The 17436-nt window shown below is 51.8% G+C and overlaps 1 protein-coding gene across 1 annotated transcript; it reads left to right on the top strand.

The window, feature by feature from the left end:
• The first annotated feature begins 1653 nt into the window (after positions 1 to 1653).
• On the top strand, positions 1654 to 16994 carry CAVIN1 (caveolae associated protein 1). The gene is made up of 2 exons (XM_079328024.1): positions 1654 to 2777; positions 14621 to 16994. The coding sequence occupies exons 1-2, from the start codon at positions 2358 to 2360 to the stop codon at positions 15284 to 15286; spliced, it is 1086 nt and encodes a 361-aa protein (XP_079184150.1). The 5' UTR covers positions 1654 to 2357; the 3' UTR covers positions 15287 to 16994.
• The last annotated feature ends 442 nt before the right edge of the window (positions 16995 to 17436 follow it).

The following is a 17436-nucleotide window of genomic DNA, read 5'->3' as shown; positions in this document are numbered from 1 at the left end:
TGACGTCACGGGGAGCGTGTCGTAGGCGCGAGGTCGCGGCCTGGAGTCGGTGACATCCGGGGCGGTGACATCCGAGGCGCGGTGTGAGCGAGGAGCAGCCCCAGCCCTTGTTCCCACTGCGAGGGATCGACTCCAGGCTGAGGCTCCAGAGGGAAGGCTGCAAATTCCAGCCACTGGCTGTTCCTGGTGTGTCTCCGCAGCAGAAAAGGGGCTGAACTGAAATTAATCCTTACGTGGAAAATGACTCGTGGCGTTCCAGCCCGTGGGAATTCCAGCCCAGGGCAGCTGCTGTGGGCACAGAGGCACCGAGTGAGGCACTTCAGCTCCCTGAGCCCCAGGAATGGATGGATATCCCTGTCCTGTGGGTTGTTCTGGTTCTCTCCAGACTGACCTACTGAGGCAATTTTTCTTTATTCTTCCCAAATGGACATCCAAAGGCACAGAGGTTCATTGGAGTCACACATGGAATGGATGTCAAAGACTTTAAATATGAACTCTGCTCCACAACTGACATCTGATAGATTCAGGCTTTGATCAAATGCTCAATTAATTAATTTATTAATCTGTTACTTCAGTAGAATTTGTATTGACCCTGATGAGTCTCCACATAACACTTTAAAGGCTGAGTTCAGAAACTCAGAATTTCTGAAGACAAATTCAAGGAGCTCTGCTCTGCATTTATCCATATTTCCTATACCTGAATCCCTACACATTTATCTGTGGAAACCCACCCTGGAGCAGGTGACCCTGGGGACAAACAGCACTGGCTGCCTACAGTGAGGATTTTTTTCACTGAACTCTTAGCAGCAGCAAACACTGGAAACAATGCTCTGGAAAAAGATCCCTCCAGGAAAAAACAGTGTAGAGAAAGCAGCTTGTTTTCACTAGATGAAATAATGGTTATTGTGGGGGCACAGGGTACAATTCTGTGATCCCAGAGCCACCAGGCCCAGGTCAGTGGGGACAGTGAACAGTCACGGGGCAGGGACATGGCAGGGAAAGTGCTGACTGCTGGGAGCATTGTGAATGAACAATGTCCCTCTGCATCTCTGGGACCGGGTTCCCCAGCGTGTAGCTGGGATGGATCATTTCTCCCAGTCTGCCCTGAAGCAGCTGAGCTGGGAGGAGCCCAGGGCATTCCTGGAATTTGCCAGCCAGTGGCAAAGGCCAAGAGCAGGCTTGGCCTGGCAGGAGGTGCTGAGGATGAATAACAGCTCTCAATAGAATGAGGGAAGCTGCCACCTTCCCAGTGTGCCCACAGCCTTCCCCAGTGGCAGCTCTGTCCATGGCAATTGGTTCCCTCTGGATGAGCCAACCCCACAAACAGGGAAGGATCTGCCCAGGTCTGGCTCAGGGTCACTCCCAAGATCTGAATTTTCCTTCTCCACATTCTTGGCATGTTGGGTTGTTGCAAAGTCCGTGGTGGTGCCTCCCACGTGTCTCCCTGTTTGGAATAATTTAGGGTTTTTACCGCTAAATCCACAAGTGACCCACTGGATTTGGGCTTTGTTTACAAGCAGCGTGTCCTGCATTTAAAGTCTGGTGACTGGATCTGTAGAAGACTCGAGGACTGCAGAGCTGGGAGAGCTCCTTTAGGGGGAGTGAATTACCCTTCTCTGTGTTAAAATTTCACCCTGCATGTACTATGTGTGCCTCTTGTACATTCACATACATGGGAAGGGGCATTCCTAAGATACAGACGTTTTTGTGCTGTAACTACTGAACTCAAATTGAAGCACTTCTTTAAATTACTAAAAAGCGGGCTCTTGTAGTCCTGGAAAAAACACCCAAACCTAAATATCGGCAAAAGGTCTGAACTTCCAGCTGAACTTCAGCATGTGCAGTTTAAACCTGCCTTCAGTGCACACAGCTGTGCCCAGATGGGGCTGCTTGCTTCCCACTCTCTTCCCAGCAGCTTCCCGAGCCGCTTACTAAAGGATTTTGTTTTTTCCTCCTGTTACTTCAGTGCCTTTAGACTGAGAGTAAAGAAGGGGCGGCCGCAGTTCCAGAGCATTGCATTCCTGGCTGAGCTGCGCTTGTGTTTGCATGCAGAGCCATCGTCTCCCCTCCAACTATTTTAATCATTTCAAAAGGGTGGGTCAGCAGGCATTTGGCAGCGGCTCCTTTTCTATAGCTGAGGTGGAGTCAGCCAATGACCTGCAAGCCTGGAAAATTTTGCAGGGCAGTTCCACTGGACGGCTGTGCGGAGCTGTGCCATTTGAATTTCAGCACAGACACTCACTCACTGCGCTCCCCATTCCTGGCGTGTCTCCCAGTGCGGAGTTTAGCCGAGGCTCGGGCTCAGTTTTCCCTGCTCTCTCCCTGCAGTGACAGCTCCTCCGGCCTCCCGAGCGACCATGGAGGACACCACCTTGCAAATCATCGAGCCACCCACTGTTTCTGACACCTCGGAGGAGCAAGCGCCCGAGGAGCCCATCAAACCCGACCAGATCAACGGTGTGATGGTGCTGACCCTTCTGGACAAGATCATCGGAGCTGTGGATCAGATCCAGCTGACCCAAACGCAGCTGGAGGAGAGACAGCAAGAGATGGATAGCGCAGTGACCAGCATCCAGGGAGAGCTGACCAAGCTGACCAAGGCACACACCACCACCAGCAACACTGTCAACAAAATGCTGGAGAAGGTGCGCAAGGTGAGCGTCAACGTGAAAACGGTGCGGCAGAACCTGGAGAAGCAAGCGGGGCAGATCAAGAAGCTGGAGGCCAACGAAGCGGAGCTCCTGAAACGCAGGAACTTTAAAGTCATGATCTATCAGGTAAGGAACAGTTTCACTGCGTGTTTGCATCCTGTTAGTGGGTGTTTTCTTTGCTGAGGGTCCTGTCACGCTGCATGTTCGGCCCAGCCCTCTCCTAAACTCCCCAGATTGTTTGGCAGTCCAAAACTAGGCGGGTCCCCCGTCACTCTCAATCGTGGTTTAACATTTTTTGTGTGTCCTAAGGCAAAGTTTGACAGAGTTGTCCCATTTAACAGGAATTTTAAACCAGATAGGGAACAAGGCCCTAAGAACTCACTGCAATGGGCCAAAAGTATGAAAACAAGCCGATTTTACTGATTAGCTCAATAAAGACCAAGAGTGGTCTGGGATCTGGAAGGGGCTGTTGTAAATCCATCTGCCAACGTCTCTTCTACCAAGAGACACCATGTGTATGGCTACGTGTAGACTGATAATATTTCAGATTTGTGACATGCATCTGGTAACAAGTGATAGTAACCCCAGCCTCAGCGTTAATCTGTCCAGCCAGGGCAGATAGAGCTGTCAGAGAAAATCCAGCCCAGTGCTTGGGGTGGCCTTTGCTGAGGGTTTGTACAATTCCTATCTTCTTTCTTCTGCATCCTGCAAGCCTTGAACCTCCTTGTTGTTTGTTCTCAATCACAGCTTTGGTTTGCTTGATGTTCATCCCCTGCACTAAGTGTTGGAGTTTTCTTAACATTAAACAAGGAGAGAGAGAGGAACGTGATTCTGTCAGGTTTCCTGCCTGGAGTTAGTTTTCCACATCAGAGCAAACTCTTCTATTGGGCCATGGGAGAAAAGTGAGTGAAACAGTTAATGCTACAGTTCAAAGCCTCTGGGTTAATAATAGCCAGCACTAGGAACAAATGGAGAAGCTTCGAGTGCTGATCATGGGAAGAGAGAGAAGAAAAGCAGAATAAAAGGGAGAATGATCCTTACTGTGAGGTTTGAGGGCGAGTGGCTCATGACAGGCTCAGGGGTCAGACACACACAGGGTCTGTGGGTCTCTTGGTTCAGTGCTTGAGCATTTGTTGTTTTATCGTGGCTGAAAGGCTGAAATACTTGAGCCTGTTCAGTAAACACAGGAAACACAACCAGTTATAGACAGATATATGTGTATGGATTTATTATGTGCTTTTTGTATCTATCTCTCCATGGAAAAATAAAATACAAGCAACAACCATTGCAAAATGAGAGGAGTGAAAGGAATTGTTTAAACATAACATTCCATGTCAGTTACGGAAATAGGTAGGAAGTTGGAAGGGTTCAAGGTCCTTGGGAAGCATCCCAAACATCTGCAGGTTAGTGTTTCATGAGCAGTTTGTGTTGGTTTGCTGTGCCTTATTGATATTGAGCAGAGTTTCTTTTTTAACATGAAAAAGCAATCCTGTTTCTAAAGGTTTGGGGCCTGTCCTTGCTGCTGTGGTGGGGACAGGGCAGCCTCAGAGAGAGTTGTTTGGCCAGGGGCTGTGCCAGGGACTTGAGGAATCATGGAGATATTAGAGGAAGAAATTATTTGGGATAGTCTCCCAGCATGGAATGCAGTGTGATTTGCCTGTCACAGAGCACAGGTGAGGAATTCTCCAGGTGGACATGTGGAATAGAGCTGTTTGTGCCCTCATGGACATGCTGGCACTTCATGGGAGCAGAACAGACCCTGCCCCAGAGGGAGAACATCCAGCTCTGGGGTCCACCCTGGGGTTAACTGAGCAATTCACTCTGCTTTCCTACCTGTGTCTACAGTTAAAACCAAATAATTACAAAATAACTCTCACCTAATTCGTAGACTCTCTTCTCAGACCCCCCACCTACCAAAGTGTTTGTTGGGTAGTTACTGGTCCTGTAATTAATTCTGCGGTGCTGAGCACATTATCGCTCCTCTCTGACTCAGGGAAAGCTACTTTCCCAAGCTGGGAGTGACTCCTGTGTGTTTTCAGTCGCTGTGGCAAAATGCCCAAAGATTTATTAGTCTTTTTTTTCTGGGAAACAAGAGATAAGCTCATCCTAAAAGACATAAAATATTCCATAATCCCAGCAGTGGCTGTTTTCGGGTGAGAGATCTGAGCAGAGCAAGAGTTGTGCTATATAGAGTTCAATATTGCACAGTTCTTCAGCTGGGAGAAATGTGAAGATAAATGAGCTCTTTGCTGGTTCTTGATGTTTGATTATTCACTCAGTATTGAGTCCTGAGGCTTCAGCCATTGGGGAGGGATTATTTCAGGAGTGCAAATAAGACTTTTTGCACCTTGGAGGGAAATCAGATTGCCTGGGAAAATGGTATTTTGCTCGCTGTACATTAGGAGGACATGAAAACCAAATTTTTATCAGAGAAAGCCTGACCTGTGGCATGATCCTGATCTGCTGGGGTAGTTTCAAAACCTGGGGGAGGAAGTGCAGGGCTGGATATAACTCCTTTGTCCTGGCTGAGGGGAGGTATTGAGCAGAACATTTACAGGCATCACTCTCAGTCCCCTCCATGCTTGTGATTTTTCACTTGCTTACCCTCTTTGAGCTGATTTTGCCAGGAGCTGGTCTGATTTCTCTGAGCTAATACTTTTTGTATATGCAGGAAATTAGATCAATTATTTAGAATAAAACTTGAAAACAACCATACCCCTCCAAATTTCCCCATCTTTCTCTTTTGAAAACTTGCTGAGCCAAAGCACAGGTGACAGCTTTGACAGGTCACTGTGTGCACACATTACCTTCCTAAAAAGTCTGATGCCAGTGAGTGCCTGCACTGCTCAGCAGCTCCTGAGAACAGAGCTCAGAGCTTCCTTTGTGCCTCTGTCCTGAGTTCCTGTCTTTCAGAGAAATCAGGACACCAAAAAAATTCCGTGAGAGTGGTTACTAATAAAAACAAACTAAAGTGACTTCATCCCAAATCTCCTGGTTTTAGGATCCTGAACGTGGGGCTGGTTACTGCAGTTCATGGTTAAATAATGGATGTCCTGTGCAAGCAGCTACAGCTCTGAAAACAGACTTTGTGCCATGTTCAGCTGGAAAGTGGCACGTGGCAGTTTATGTAAGCTTGGCATTTTCCTCCAAACATTTTTTGACAATTAAACTTTTTCCTGCAAATGCCAAGGGCTGATTTTGTTACAACCGGACAAACTCTCGCAGCCCTCGGCACGCACATGGAATATTGAATTTCTGAAGTGTGCCAGTCCTTTATTTTGAGGTTTGTGTGGGTGTCCTCTGGGAGCTCTGGCTGTTCAGTGGGTTTTTTTTGGGAAGAGCAGCTTTTGTCTGAGGGGTGTGAGTGTGTGCTCAGCACGCTGTCCTGTTCAGAGGCTCCAGTGGGGCTCATCTGCTCTTCAGGGGGCTTTGAGCTGTGTGAGATGTGAGTTTTCCTGGGAAGAGCTGTGCTGTTGGGAGAGCAGGGTGGGACCTGGATCCCAGCCATGCAGTTTTGGGTGGGTAGGGCTGGGCAAGGAAATATAAATAGCCCAGCCTGGCTTTGTGCTTATACGGACGGGAGCAGCGAGGCTGCACATCCAGAGAGGGAGGGGTGGATTTCAAACCCACACATTAATGTGGCAGATTCTGAGGCCAGACCTGAACTGCCTTGCTTTTGGGTCTGTGCTCAGAGTGTGGGAAAGGACTTGAGCTCAGGGGGCTGAGGAGAAGCACAGGGCAGGGAGCCCAGGGCATACAAACCCACTGCCCCCAGGCTGCAGCCCTTCTCCACCACCCAAACAGAATGTCAGCTGCTCTAAGCTATGATTTTGTTTCAAATTAATCATTCAGAAACTCATTCATGATGAGTTTAATGGCAGGGGAGCATTGACAAGAGCCAGCAAGATCTGCAGGCCTGAGGGACAGCCTGGGTGGGTGATGTACCTGTAGTTCAGTGGAGCTTGCTCTGCTACCAGCATTAAAAAGTAAATAATAATTTCCAAAGCAATTTGGGTGACAGCACTGGAATAGACACGGGCACCAGGTACCCACGGGGTGCTTTTACTGGAAGATCAGCTGGTTCCATGTGCTGGAACATCCAGCTCTCTTCCTGGTGGGTCACAGCAGGGATTTGTATTGCAGCAGTCACTGTGTTTATTTTCTGATAATACTTTCAAGTAAAAAGCAGGTTTCACTTTCACTGCAAATCGAGTCTAAAGCAGCCCCTGTCAGTGCTGCCTCCATTGCAGGGGGACCACATGAACATCCCAATGTACAAAAATCTTGCATATTCTCTACATATTACAGAGCTATAAGAGTCTCAAGATAATAATTCAGAGGAGACTGAGCCTTAAAAAAAGTCAGGATGTTAATAACTCTGACTCTTAAGGATTTTTTTGGTGCACATTACCAGTCTACCAGTAGACAACTCTGGAGCATGGATTTCTCTGTTGCAGTCTAGTATCAACTGCATTAATATTTCATTGTTCAACTATTATTTATAAGCAGTTGGTGACAGAAATGTTTGCTTTGCTAAAATCCTTTCAGCATTTTAGTTTCAGACTGAGCTGTGCAGCCATAAATTGTCTCAGAGCAAAGGGCCAGAGGCTACTCAGCCATTGGGATGGGGTTAGATTGGATGAGTAGTGGCTCATGAAAACAAACCCAAGGTAATATTCCTCCTGATCACATATTCCTCCCTCTGGCCTCTCATGTGTACAACCCAGAGGGCACAGCAATGACTCATATTCAGCAACAGGCTTAGCCCTCTTATCCCATTTGGGATTGTTCTCTTGATTCTGCAGGATCTCCTATAACTTACAGGGCACCTGAAGAATTGTAAATCCACTGTCCAGCTGTGAGATAGACAAAGAGCAGAAACAAAATATGCAGCATCAGTAAAGGAAAATCAAATATTTAGAACAGAAAGCCTCAGGCTGTTTAGTCCCCAGATTTATGTGAAGATGCAAATGTCAGTGTCTGCAAGTCATCTGTAATACAAACTCCCTCTTTGCTGCTTTGCTGCTCAGGAGTCATCAATCAGCACAGACAGATTTATCCGGGAGGAGCAGGTCTGAGAGCAAAGTGGTACAAACAGACATCAAAAATGGCATTAAAAAAATTTAATGCTGTCAGAGTGGGGAAAAAAGTTCCTTTTCACTTTCAATCTATTTACTTTTCTGCTTCCTACAGCTCTGCCTCTCATCTGACTCACTAAAGGCAAAAGGATTTTTCCAAGCACAGCCTCCTCCTCTCCCCACCCTCCCTCCCTTCCTTTGCACCAGCTCTGGTGCCTGTACCAAGCTGTTGTTTCTCACAGCTCATGAAGCAGATCCAGCTTTTCAGAGACAGCTTCCAGGACACAGGGGAACTGGATGTGCCTGACAGAAAGAAGTGCCAGGCAGATTGCACAACACCCAGAATTGCAGAGGCTTGGGAGGACTCTGCTAGACAAGGAGATGCTATTGAGAATTAACTATTTATCCCTCTAACATACACCTAATCCCAACCTGATTTGCTTTCTCCCCTCATATTTTAGATCTTTTTCTCTCAGCAGTATTCCTTGGTGACTTCTTACTGCACGACTCAAAACTCTCTAAGGCTTGAGGCTTCTCTTTTCATTAACCTCTTGGCACTTTTGGAGACAAAGTTTATCCAGCCCTGGGAACCCAGAGTCAAGGCCATGCCTGACTTTGCTGTGTCACTGGTGCAGAGATCTGGGAGCTGTTGGGAATTATCTGGCACTGGTTTAGGGTAAGGTCAGTACGTGACAAAACCAGGATAGAGTTCTGGAGCTGCACCCGCCTGTTTCAATCTCTGCAGCCTCTGCACTTGAATCAATAAACACAGGGTTTAAAATCACCACCCTTTCTTTCATGATATTACACTTACAAGCAAACTCTGAGTTCAGCTACGTGTCCCCAACAGGTGACACTGAATCCCTGTGACCATGAGCAGGGTCTGGCCCTGTCTGAGCAGAAGGGATCCTGTGTCTCCTGGCACCTTCTGAATCAGAGAAGGACACTCTTCCATCTCACAGATCTTTGCTGATTCTCTTTTCTGTCAAATTCTGCTTCCTGGCTTCTCCCTTTACTAAAACAACCCCCTGTGCTTTTCTCTCTGCCTGTTCTCATGCTAACCCGGATCACTGTTGGCGTGTTCCTAACCAGATTCCCGGCAGGAACAGGTAAGTGTTTCCATTGTGCTTCCTTTCCCCGGCCATTGAAATGCAGTTTTCCTCATCTTAGCCCCAGAAGATGCCACGGGTGTGCCTTGAGTCTTCGCCAGGGACTGCCCTGTGAGCCCAGCCCGTGGAGACAGGCCCAGGGCAGCAGAAGACACAGCAGGAGGCAGCAGTTTAGGGCCTCGTCAGCAGCATCCCCTGAAGATCACCCTGAACCTCTTCTGAAGCTCTGGGAGCTGCTGATTCTCAGCCTTTGCTTCTCGCCTGCTTGGGGCTGCCTCAGGCTCTCAGACCTGCAAGGCTGATCCTGCTGCTGACTAATGTGCTTGCTGCATGAGCGTGGGTGTGAGGAGCTGGGATTTTCCCTCAGGCCATCTGGGAGGGAGGAGCTGCTGTGTGGCTTGCATGAAGGGCAAGTGGCCAGGGGCAGTTGGCTCTGCTGGCTCTGCTGTGACTGGGTAAATCCCACCTGTTCATTTCTCCCTCTGAAACACAGCCCTGAAACACCCACCTCCTCAGGCTTCTTGTGAGCATTCGTTTGTGATTGTGAAATGGTTTGAAGTTGTTGTTTGAAACAGGTAAAACAGGCAGAGAGCACAAACTGTGGCATAAACAATGCCTCAGGCAGCCCCTGCAGCATCTCCCATTTCTGTCTTGCCACAGCCCCTGGGATTGTTTGCTCAGAGTCAGGCTCTGCACACACTGAGTGGTGACTTTGCTGGTCATACAATATTTAGGCCACAGAGGCCACTGTGACCTGTTGCCTTCCTGTCATTGTGCAGCTGCTGGACAAAACACCCCAAGCTCCAGCTGCCCTTTGGGGTCACCCAGCAGAGAGTGCAGCTCTGTCCAGTGGGAATGGCCACCTGGGTGGACAGGACTATTCCAAGGGCCAGGTGAGGGTGAACCAAGTCCAGGAATTGTGGTCTCTGGACAAAGTTGCCAGGGAAAACTTCTTCAAGGAGAGTGTCAGATGTAGGAAAAGCTGGGGTTTTTTGGTGATATAGGGGAAAAAAAAATCTAGCAATCTAGCAATTTCAGACTCCACAGAAAAGGTCTGTTCCACCAAGGCACTGGGGAGGAAAGCACAGCCCCCTCTGTGCAGGGTGTCTGGACACTGCTGAGCCCTGCTAGGCTCAGGGTGCTTCTCAGGCATGCTGCTGTTACTCAGGAATGGCAGAATCCTCCTTCCCATGACACTGCTGGAAGGTCAGTGCAGAACAATGTCCTCTGAGGCCTAGCAGAGCAGAGCAGTTATCATGGCAACAGGAGAGCAGAATTTGTTCTCCTCTGGCACGGTTTGACCTGACCTGGAGGCTGTTTGCTGCCCAAGCTCCTAATCCTCCCCCAGCCTCCCCAAGGCCAAGCAGGGTGGGCAGAGAGAGGGCTGGGGTGCAGGGGGGGCTACAGTCTCCAGCTCACCCAGCATTGACATCAGCCTGATTTGGTATAGTGGAGCCCAGGAATGTGAGCTGGTCATTTTCTGCACGTTATGGCTGCAAATGTCAACCAAACTCACAGTTTGTGCTGTTGCAGTTGTGTAAAAATAACGGAGTGAAATGAATTGCAGATGTGACTTGCATGTGCATGTGAGAACCTTCCATTAAACCTTCCAAGAGAGACCAGAGTGGCTGGGAGTGCTGGGACTGTTTCTTACACACTGACTGGGAATGCAGCTCAGCTCTGTGCCTCCTTGGCCTTTTATACTCCAGGGGAAGTGTTTACGTGTGTTGTAGCAACCAGGCGGCCGTGGGCTGCGGTGACTCACTGCCAGGGAACTCGAAAACAATGTCAGATAAAAGCCCACTCAGGGGAGCTGGGGAGAGGCTGCTGTGGCTCCAACAGCTTGGAATTGTTTGAAGTAGGAGGACACAGAGCAGCTGGCAGCCAGCTGCCTTTGGGGCTGGCTGTGGGCACTGGGGCCCCTCTGGGTGCCCACAAAGTCCAGGGATGAACCAGCCCAGTGCCAGGGAGCTTCCCAAAGCACAGCTCATCCCAGGAGATCTGTGCTGCAGGGACAGTGCAGGCTCCCCGTCCCTGTCCTGCTGCTGGGTGCAGCTCTGCACTGTACACAGAGCAGGGACAGAGTTTGCTGCTGCTGATACCAAAATCTTCTGAAAAATGTTGTTTACCCGCTGTCCTTGTGCCAGTTGGATCCAAGCAGAGAGGACAGAACTGGTTTGCCTCTGCTGATTGGGAGCCAGGTTTTGAACACCCCAACAGGCAGGGATGCCAAGACCCAGGATTTTGGACTCACCCATTTCAGGATCAGTGTTTTCCAAGTAAAAATAGAATGCCTGATGTTAAAAATGTGGCTCAACTGGATGAGTCATAAGTGAAATGAAGCACAGAGAGCATAGCAGCTTGCTCAGAGCAGGGATTTGTGCAGCAGCCACCCGTGGGCCTGGGATGGTTCTTGATTGTTCCAGTCATGTCCCATTATCCTCCATGCCTGTGTCTGCAGGCATGTCTTGCCCACACCAGGCAGCTCCCCTTCCCCACTGGAGAATCCTTCCAGGCAGGGACTCTTTGTAGCTTTTGGGGAGCACCTGGGTGCAGAGGGGAGCTACATCCAAGGGATCTCAGCAAGATGTGCTCATCCCCATTAAGATGTGCCAGAGCTGTGGATGTTCTTGCACCAGCTGTGCCTGAACCCACAGGAATGCTCCCTGAAAGCAGGTGAGCTGGGACTCTGGGGACTGTCCCTTGGCACACTGCTGAGAATCCTCCAGCTGTCCCCCAGCTGGTTATCTGCTGGTCAGATCAGCAATCAGTGAAGAAGAGGTGGGCTGGGAAATGCAGGAATTATACCATGCCTAGGAGAGAGAGAGGCCAGGAGCAGGACTTGAGGGGTTTCCCAAGCACAGCTGGAGAAAAGCTCTTGAAAAGAGTCCCAAGGGGGAAGGCTGGGATCCTCACACATGGGAAGGACTGTGCTCCCTCTGTGCCTCTGGGTCTGATCCATGAGGTGCCTTCCAACAGAGGCAAGAGCAGAGCTGTGAGCTCTGCAGGGCTGGGGTTGGGCTGTGGGGATGGAGCATGGCCAGCAGAAGTGGGAGAAGTGCCTGAATGCAGCCTGTGGGATCACAGAGCTGGGCAGCTCTGGGTGAAGTGCAGGAGTAGGGAGAGCTGCAGCCACCCCAACAGAGTTTGCTCCCACTGCCCCATTATCCAAAGCTGCTGCTGGCCATGTCTTTGTGCCTGTGAGGAAAGAGCTGCAGGATGCTGCTGAGGCTGGATGGGAGCATTGCTGGTGAGCACATCCCATTACTGCAGAAAATTCAGTCAAGAGCTGTATATACTGGTGTTGCATGAGGAAAGGTTGTTATATATGTGACAGACATAAACTCCATTTATGTGGAGTTTTTGAGACGATATTTCTTTCTGCAAACACATATTCTGGAGCTCACAAGGGGCTGATAGGATCAGGGTTTGCAGGATATGGCCCATTTCCAGGGACAGCCCTGCCAGGGGAGAGGGGGATGCCTTTGTTCTGGCTCATTGTGTTGCCTCAGAGGGAAGGAAGTGGCTGGAGTTCCTGATGTTCTGCAGGCTGGGCAGGGTCCCTGGAAGCTTCTGGTATTGCTCTGGCAGGTGTTGTTGTGGAGAACAGGATCCCTGCCTTCCCTGTGATGTGGGTTTGCCCTGGACTGACCTGGCCCTCTGGAGAACGTGTGTATTGTTTTCTGCTGAAGTGGCTCATCAAATGAAGAAAACACATGTTGGCTGCTTCACCCCTTAATCTCCTCAAAGTGTATGAGACCTGACCTGTGATCTGGAGGGTGAAGAACTTCACCCAGCACAGTCCTCTGCTGTAAAGAAAACCCAGAATAAAAGCTCTGCCCCGGCTGCCTCTGTGTTTTCACCACAGGCACTGCAGCCTGTGCCATCCTCACTGAGCTCAGTGCTCCATGGAGCTGGCTTTGCACTGCTCACAAAAGATTCTCCAGATACCCTTGTGCTTCCAGAACTTCAGTTGGCCCAAGGAACAGTGCCTGTGCTTGGGAAAAAAAAAAAAAACCAAGAAAACAGCTGAGAGCATCTGGATTTGACCCAGGTGAAGCTGTGCTGGAGTCACGTATTCAATGAGTTGTGTCACTTCTCCAGGGGTGTAAGGGAAGACAGGGCTGGGGACAGCACAGAGGGCTGGGCACAGCACCTGTGTCTCCTGCCTCTGTCCAGGAGCTCAGGACAGAGCCACAGAGTGGCAGTGACCTTGGTCAGCCAGGGCAGTGGTGTGCACTCAGGGTGGGGGTGTGCACACACACCATCCCTTCCAACGCTGAGCAGGGACTGGGATGTTCTGTCCCAGCACCAGGAACACCCCTCCTCATGCCTGATGGAATGTCCATCCCTGGTGTCCGGGCTCTTGGCACCTGTGCAGCTCCTTGGTGCATGGCTGCAGTGGAGCAGTGGCAGCTCCTGTGACATGCAGAGCATGGGAGGTGCCACAGCAAAGTCACCTCCTGGGTCCCAGGGCACCTCCCCAAGCCAGGAGCCAGTGTTCCAGGGTTTGCCATGAACTTCAAGCACTTGGGGTACACCAGGGGCTGCCCCTTGATTTCCCTGGGTCTGGTTCCTGCCAGTGCAGGACTGGAATCCTGTCTTTGCTCCATTCTGCTGCTGCCTGCTCCAGGGCTCAGAATGGCACCTGGCTGTCCTGCTGCCCAGGCTCTCCTCCAAACCTCAGCCCAGCAGCTCCACGTGCTGTGTGCCCGTTCCACACATTGCCCTTTGGCTGCTGCTGGATTTCTGACAGGTCCTGGCAGCTCCCACCTCTCCCACCCATCTCTGTAGATTAAAACTGCTTGGGCAATAAATTTCCGAGCGTGAGCTGCAGCCCTGCAGCTGTGACACCCTGTACAGTGATGGGCTATTTCCAGCCTGTCCTGGGAACAGAGAGGTGAATCACTGCAGCAGGGATGCATGCTATGTGCTGCTCAGATGAAAACCAATCCTGCTCCAGACTGTGCCCCTCTCCCAGGCACATGCTTGTCCTCTGCCACTGATCAGAAACTTGGCTGGCTCAGGCTCGTGGAGAAGCTGAATGAATCCAGCCCTGTCCCAAGCAGAGCTGTGTATCTTTGCAGACCAGGCTGTGTGAGTTGGGACCACTGATTCCACCATCTCCAGATATGGACTCGGGCAAATTCTCTAATTTATTCCCCAGTGGAGAAATAGGAAAAACAGGGCAGCCTGCTGCATCCCAAGAGATGTCCCAGCCCCACATCTGGATCCTGAGGTCTTGGGAAAGTCTGAGTGCAGCCTGGGGGCAGCCAGGACAGTGTGTGCACACTGGTGCTGTGGCCAGACTCAGCTCTGGCTGTGCCTCTGCAGCTCTGAACTGCACCTGGGGCTGCAGCTGGACCTGGCCAGGCTGGAGGCCTGAAGACCACTGTCCTATGGCCAGGAGTGAGGGGCTGCAATGGGATAAAGATGAAATTGGAGGGCACAGGACTATGACACAGGCAGAGGAAGAAGGAAAAGGCTCCAGTTTCAGTGGTGGGCTGCCTTTTCCTTACTTCAGGTGTCACAGATGAGTTTGGAGCCAGCCTAGTGTGAGCAGAGCTGGTGTCTGAGTCCTGGTACGGGAGAGCAGGCAGAAGCAGATTCTTTTCACAATAACTTATCAGCTGCCATAAGGGAGGATGAGCCCAGGCCTGAGGTACCTGGTGTGGTTATCTGGGTGGAAGCTGATGTCTCTGTAGCACTGTGGGAGGGAGGATGGGCTGGCTCCAGGGCTGCTGGTGTCTGTGTCTCAATGGCTCCGCTCTGTGTCTTGCAGGATGAAGTGAAGCTCCCATCTAAACTGAGCATTAGCAAGTCCCTAAAGGAAGGTGAAAAGCTGGAGAAGGAAGGTGAGGGTGAGGAGGTCCCTGCGGGTGAGGACCATGCAGAGGAGGACCACATCCAGCTGTCCTCAGATGAGGAGGTGGAGATTGAGGAGATTATCGAAGAGTCACGGGCAGAACGCATCAAGAGGAGCGGCATGAAAAGGGTGGATGACTTTAAGAAGGCATTCTCAAAGGAGAAGATGGAAAAGACTAAGCTAAAGACCAAGGAAAACCTGGAGAAGACACGCCACAACTTGGAGAAGACCCGCCACAACCTGGAGAAGAGGATGAACAAACTGGGCACTAAAATTGTGACTAACGAAAGGAGAGAGAAGATGAAGAGCTCTCGGGACAAACTGAGGAAGTCTTTCACCCCTGACCACACCATCTATGCCAGGTCCAAGACAGCTGTCTACAAAGTGCCACCCTTCACTTTCCATGTCAAGAAAATACGAGAGGGTGAGGTGGAGGTAAAAGCCACAGAGCTGGTGGAGGTTGGTGGAGAGGAAGGAGAGAATTCAGATCTGATGCGTGGGGAGAGCCCCGACATGCACACACTGCTGGAGATCACGGAGGAGACTGACGCGGTACTGGTGGACAAGAGTGACAGCGAGTAGGACAGACTGCAGAGCACGAGGGTTGTGGATGACAGCTGAACACATTATCACTCACATTTCGAGCTCTCCCTGCCCTGGAGCCCCAGGGAAGCGTACACCATTCATCCTTCTTACCCTGCAGAGCCCACGCCGATCCCCTGCCTGCTTGTACAAGGTGTATTTTGTATTTTAGTTTTAGCACATAAAACATTAGGAACACGGAACTGTTTTTCTTACACTACTAAATCACCCTTGGAGACCATTCCTGCTGCAGCCTTCTTGCCCCACACCTGAAGATAGGCTTTGAGTGACAGGGCCCTGGCCGAGCTGAGAGTGCTGATCCCAAGACAATGGCTGTACAGCTGACAGTTCAAGAGTCCTCCATAAGATAAACCTGGTGTCAAGAAAGCTTCCTTCAAGTAGCCCACCAGCCCACACCACCCAGGTGTGCCAGGCTGCACAGCCACCCCACAGGCAAGAAGACTCCCAGCACCCAAACCAGCTGCTCCTTCGGGGGACCAGAGGAACTGGGATGCAGCTGGTGCAAGGGAGGGAAGAGCTGAGCAAGTCCTGTTGATGGGCAGCACATGACAAAGCTGAGGTGGAATGGGACAGGTGGGGCTGCTCCTCTCTGCCCTCCCATGGACTGGGTGACCTTTGCACGAAGCCACCCTGCAGCTGGACCTGCCATGGGTGCCTGCGGGGTGTCACACAGCTGGGGCCTGCTGCTCCTCCCCGCTGTGCCCTGGGGCCATGGCAGGAACAGCACAAGCTGCAGGCTTCCTGCCCAGGTCACAGATCTGGCTGCCAGAGTTCCAGGGTCCATGGAGAGTCCCAGAGGCAAGGAGCAGCATGGAGGTGGGGTGCTGGATCTGCTCCCTCTGCACCCACCGAGGTGGTGGCAGCAGGCAGTGAGGTCCACACGTGCTGCCCTGGGGGAGAGGGACACCCAGGCAGGAGTGCCAGAGCAGCCCCCACAGCTAGGGACTTGTTTCCAGAGGGATATGGGATGCACTGCTGCCATGTGAGGCTCTAGACCATCAGACAGAGGCCTTGACACCTGTCCAGCGCCAGCCCTTGAGCATTTCTGAGCATCTGCTTTCTGCAGGGGTCCTGGCACAGCTTAGGCTCATGCCCATGCCCACGTCCTGTGCTTTCCTCTGTGTCCTGCTTTCTGCAGCTTCACTCCATGTCCTGAGTGAGGCAGCATGAAGGCAGCACACGGTGGCTTGGTGGCTCTGCCTGGCTCAGCCCTGCTTGGCTCTTACACACTCAGCCCCATCCTGCTCCCCCCAGCACGAGGCTGCTGCTGTTCACATAACCCAATATATAAACTTGCTTTTCCTTTAAGAGTTATTTTCCTTCAAATTGTCCAGTGCTGTCCCGGGCTCGGGGTCCTGCCACCGCTTCCCTCCCCCCAGAAGGCGTGACCGGCCGGTTCCGTGTGCCGGCTGCGGGCAGCCCTGAGACACCGGTGGCCCCGAGGTTCCCGGTGTGGGGAGCACTGGGCACCGGCTCTTGGCTGCTGCTGGTTCCAGCCCAGCGTGGCCCCGCGGGTCACTTGCCCTCACCGAGTCTCTTGCTGGCCCACGGGCAGTTTCCACGCAGGTTTTCTCTGAGCGGCGGGGCCAGGACAGCAGGGCCAGGGCAGCAGAAGCCCGGGTGATCCTCGCCTGTCCCTGGCTGTGCCCAGGCAGCAGCGCAGCAATAAAGTCTCTTTTGTAAACCACCAGTGTGAGGTCTGTCCATGGCGCTGGGGAGGGGCTGCACACAGGGACTGATCCCACAGCCCTGCGTGGGACTGACACTCAGAGCCCCACAGGGATCCATCCCCAGAGCTTCGAGGGGATCGATCCCAACAATCCTATAAGGCTGATCCCCACAGGGATCCATTCCCGTTTGCCCCATGCGGCCGATCCCGCTTTCCCCACGCGGGGGCGCTGCTTCATCCCGCCCGCTGTGGCGCGGCCCCTTTAAGAGGCAGCCGCGGTGGCGACGGCGACCGCGTGACGTCACGGCGCTGCCCGGAACTCAGCTGGGTTTCCCGCACGGCTGTTCCCGGCAGCCGTCCCCCCCCGGCCCCCTGCACCGCCTCTGCCTAGAGAAGCCCTGCGGCGGGAGGCGGTGCCATCCGGGAATAGCCGGGGGGGCAGCCCCCTCGCCTCGCGCAG

Source organism: Erithacus rubecula, assembly GCF_903797595.1.
Source record: "Erithacus rubecula genome assembly, chromosome: 27".
Classification (NCBI taxonomy): domain Eukaryota; kingdom Metazoa; phylum Chordata; class Aves; order Passeriformes; family Muscicapidae; genus Erithacus; species Erithacus rubecula.
Note: the sequence above shows the minus strand (reverse complement) of the source record. Positions and strands in the feature narration are given on the sequence as shown.

Excerpts from the sequence above, each read along its gene's own strand:
- CAVIN1 (XM_079328024.1), top strand. The coding sequence starts at position 2,358 with ATGGAGGACACCACCTTGCAAATCATCGAGCCACCCACTGTTTCTGAC. Across the intron at positions 2,778-14,620 it reads TTAAAGTCATGATCTATCAG|GATGAAGTGAAGCTCCCATC; the intron begins GTAAGGAACAGT and ends TGTGTCTTGCAG.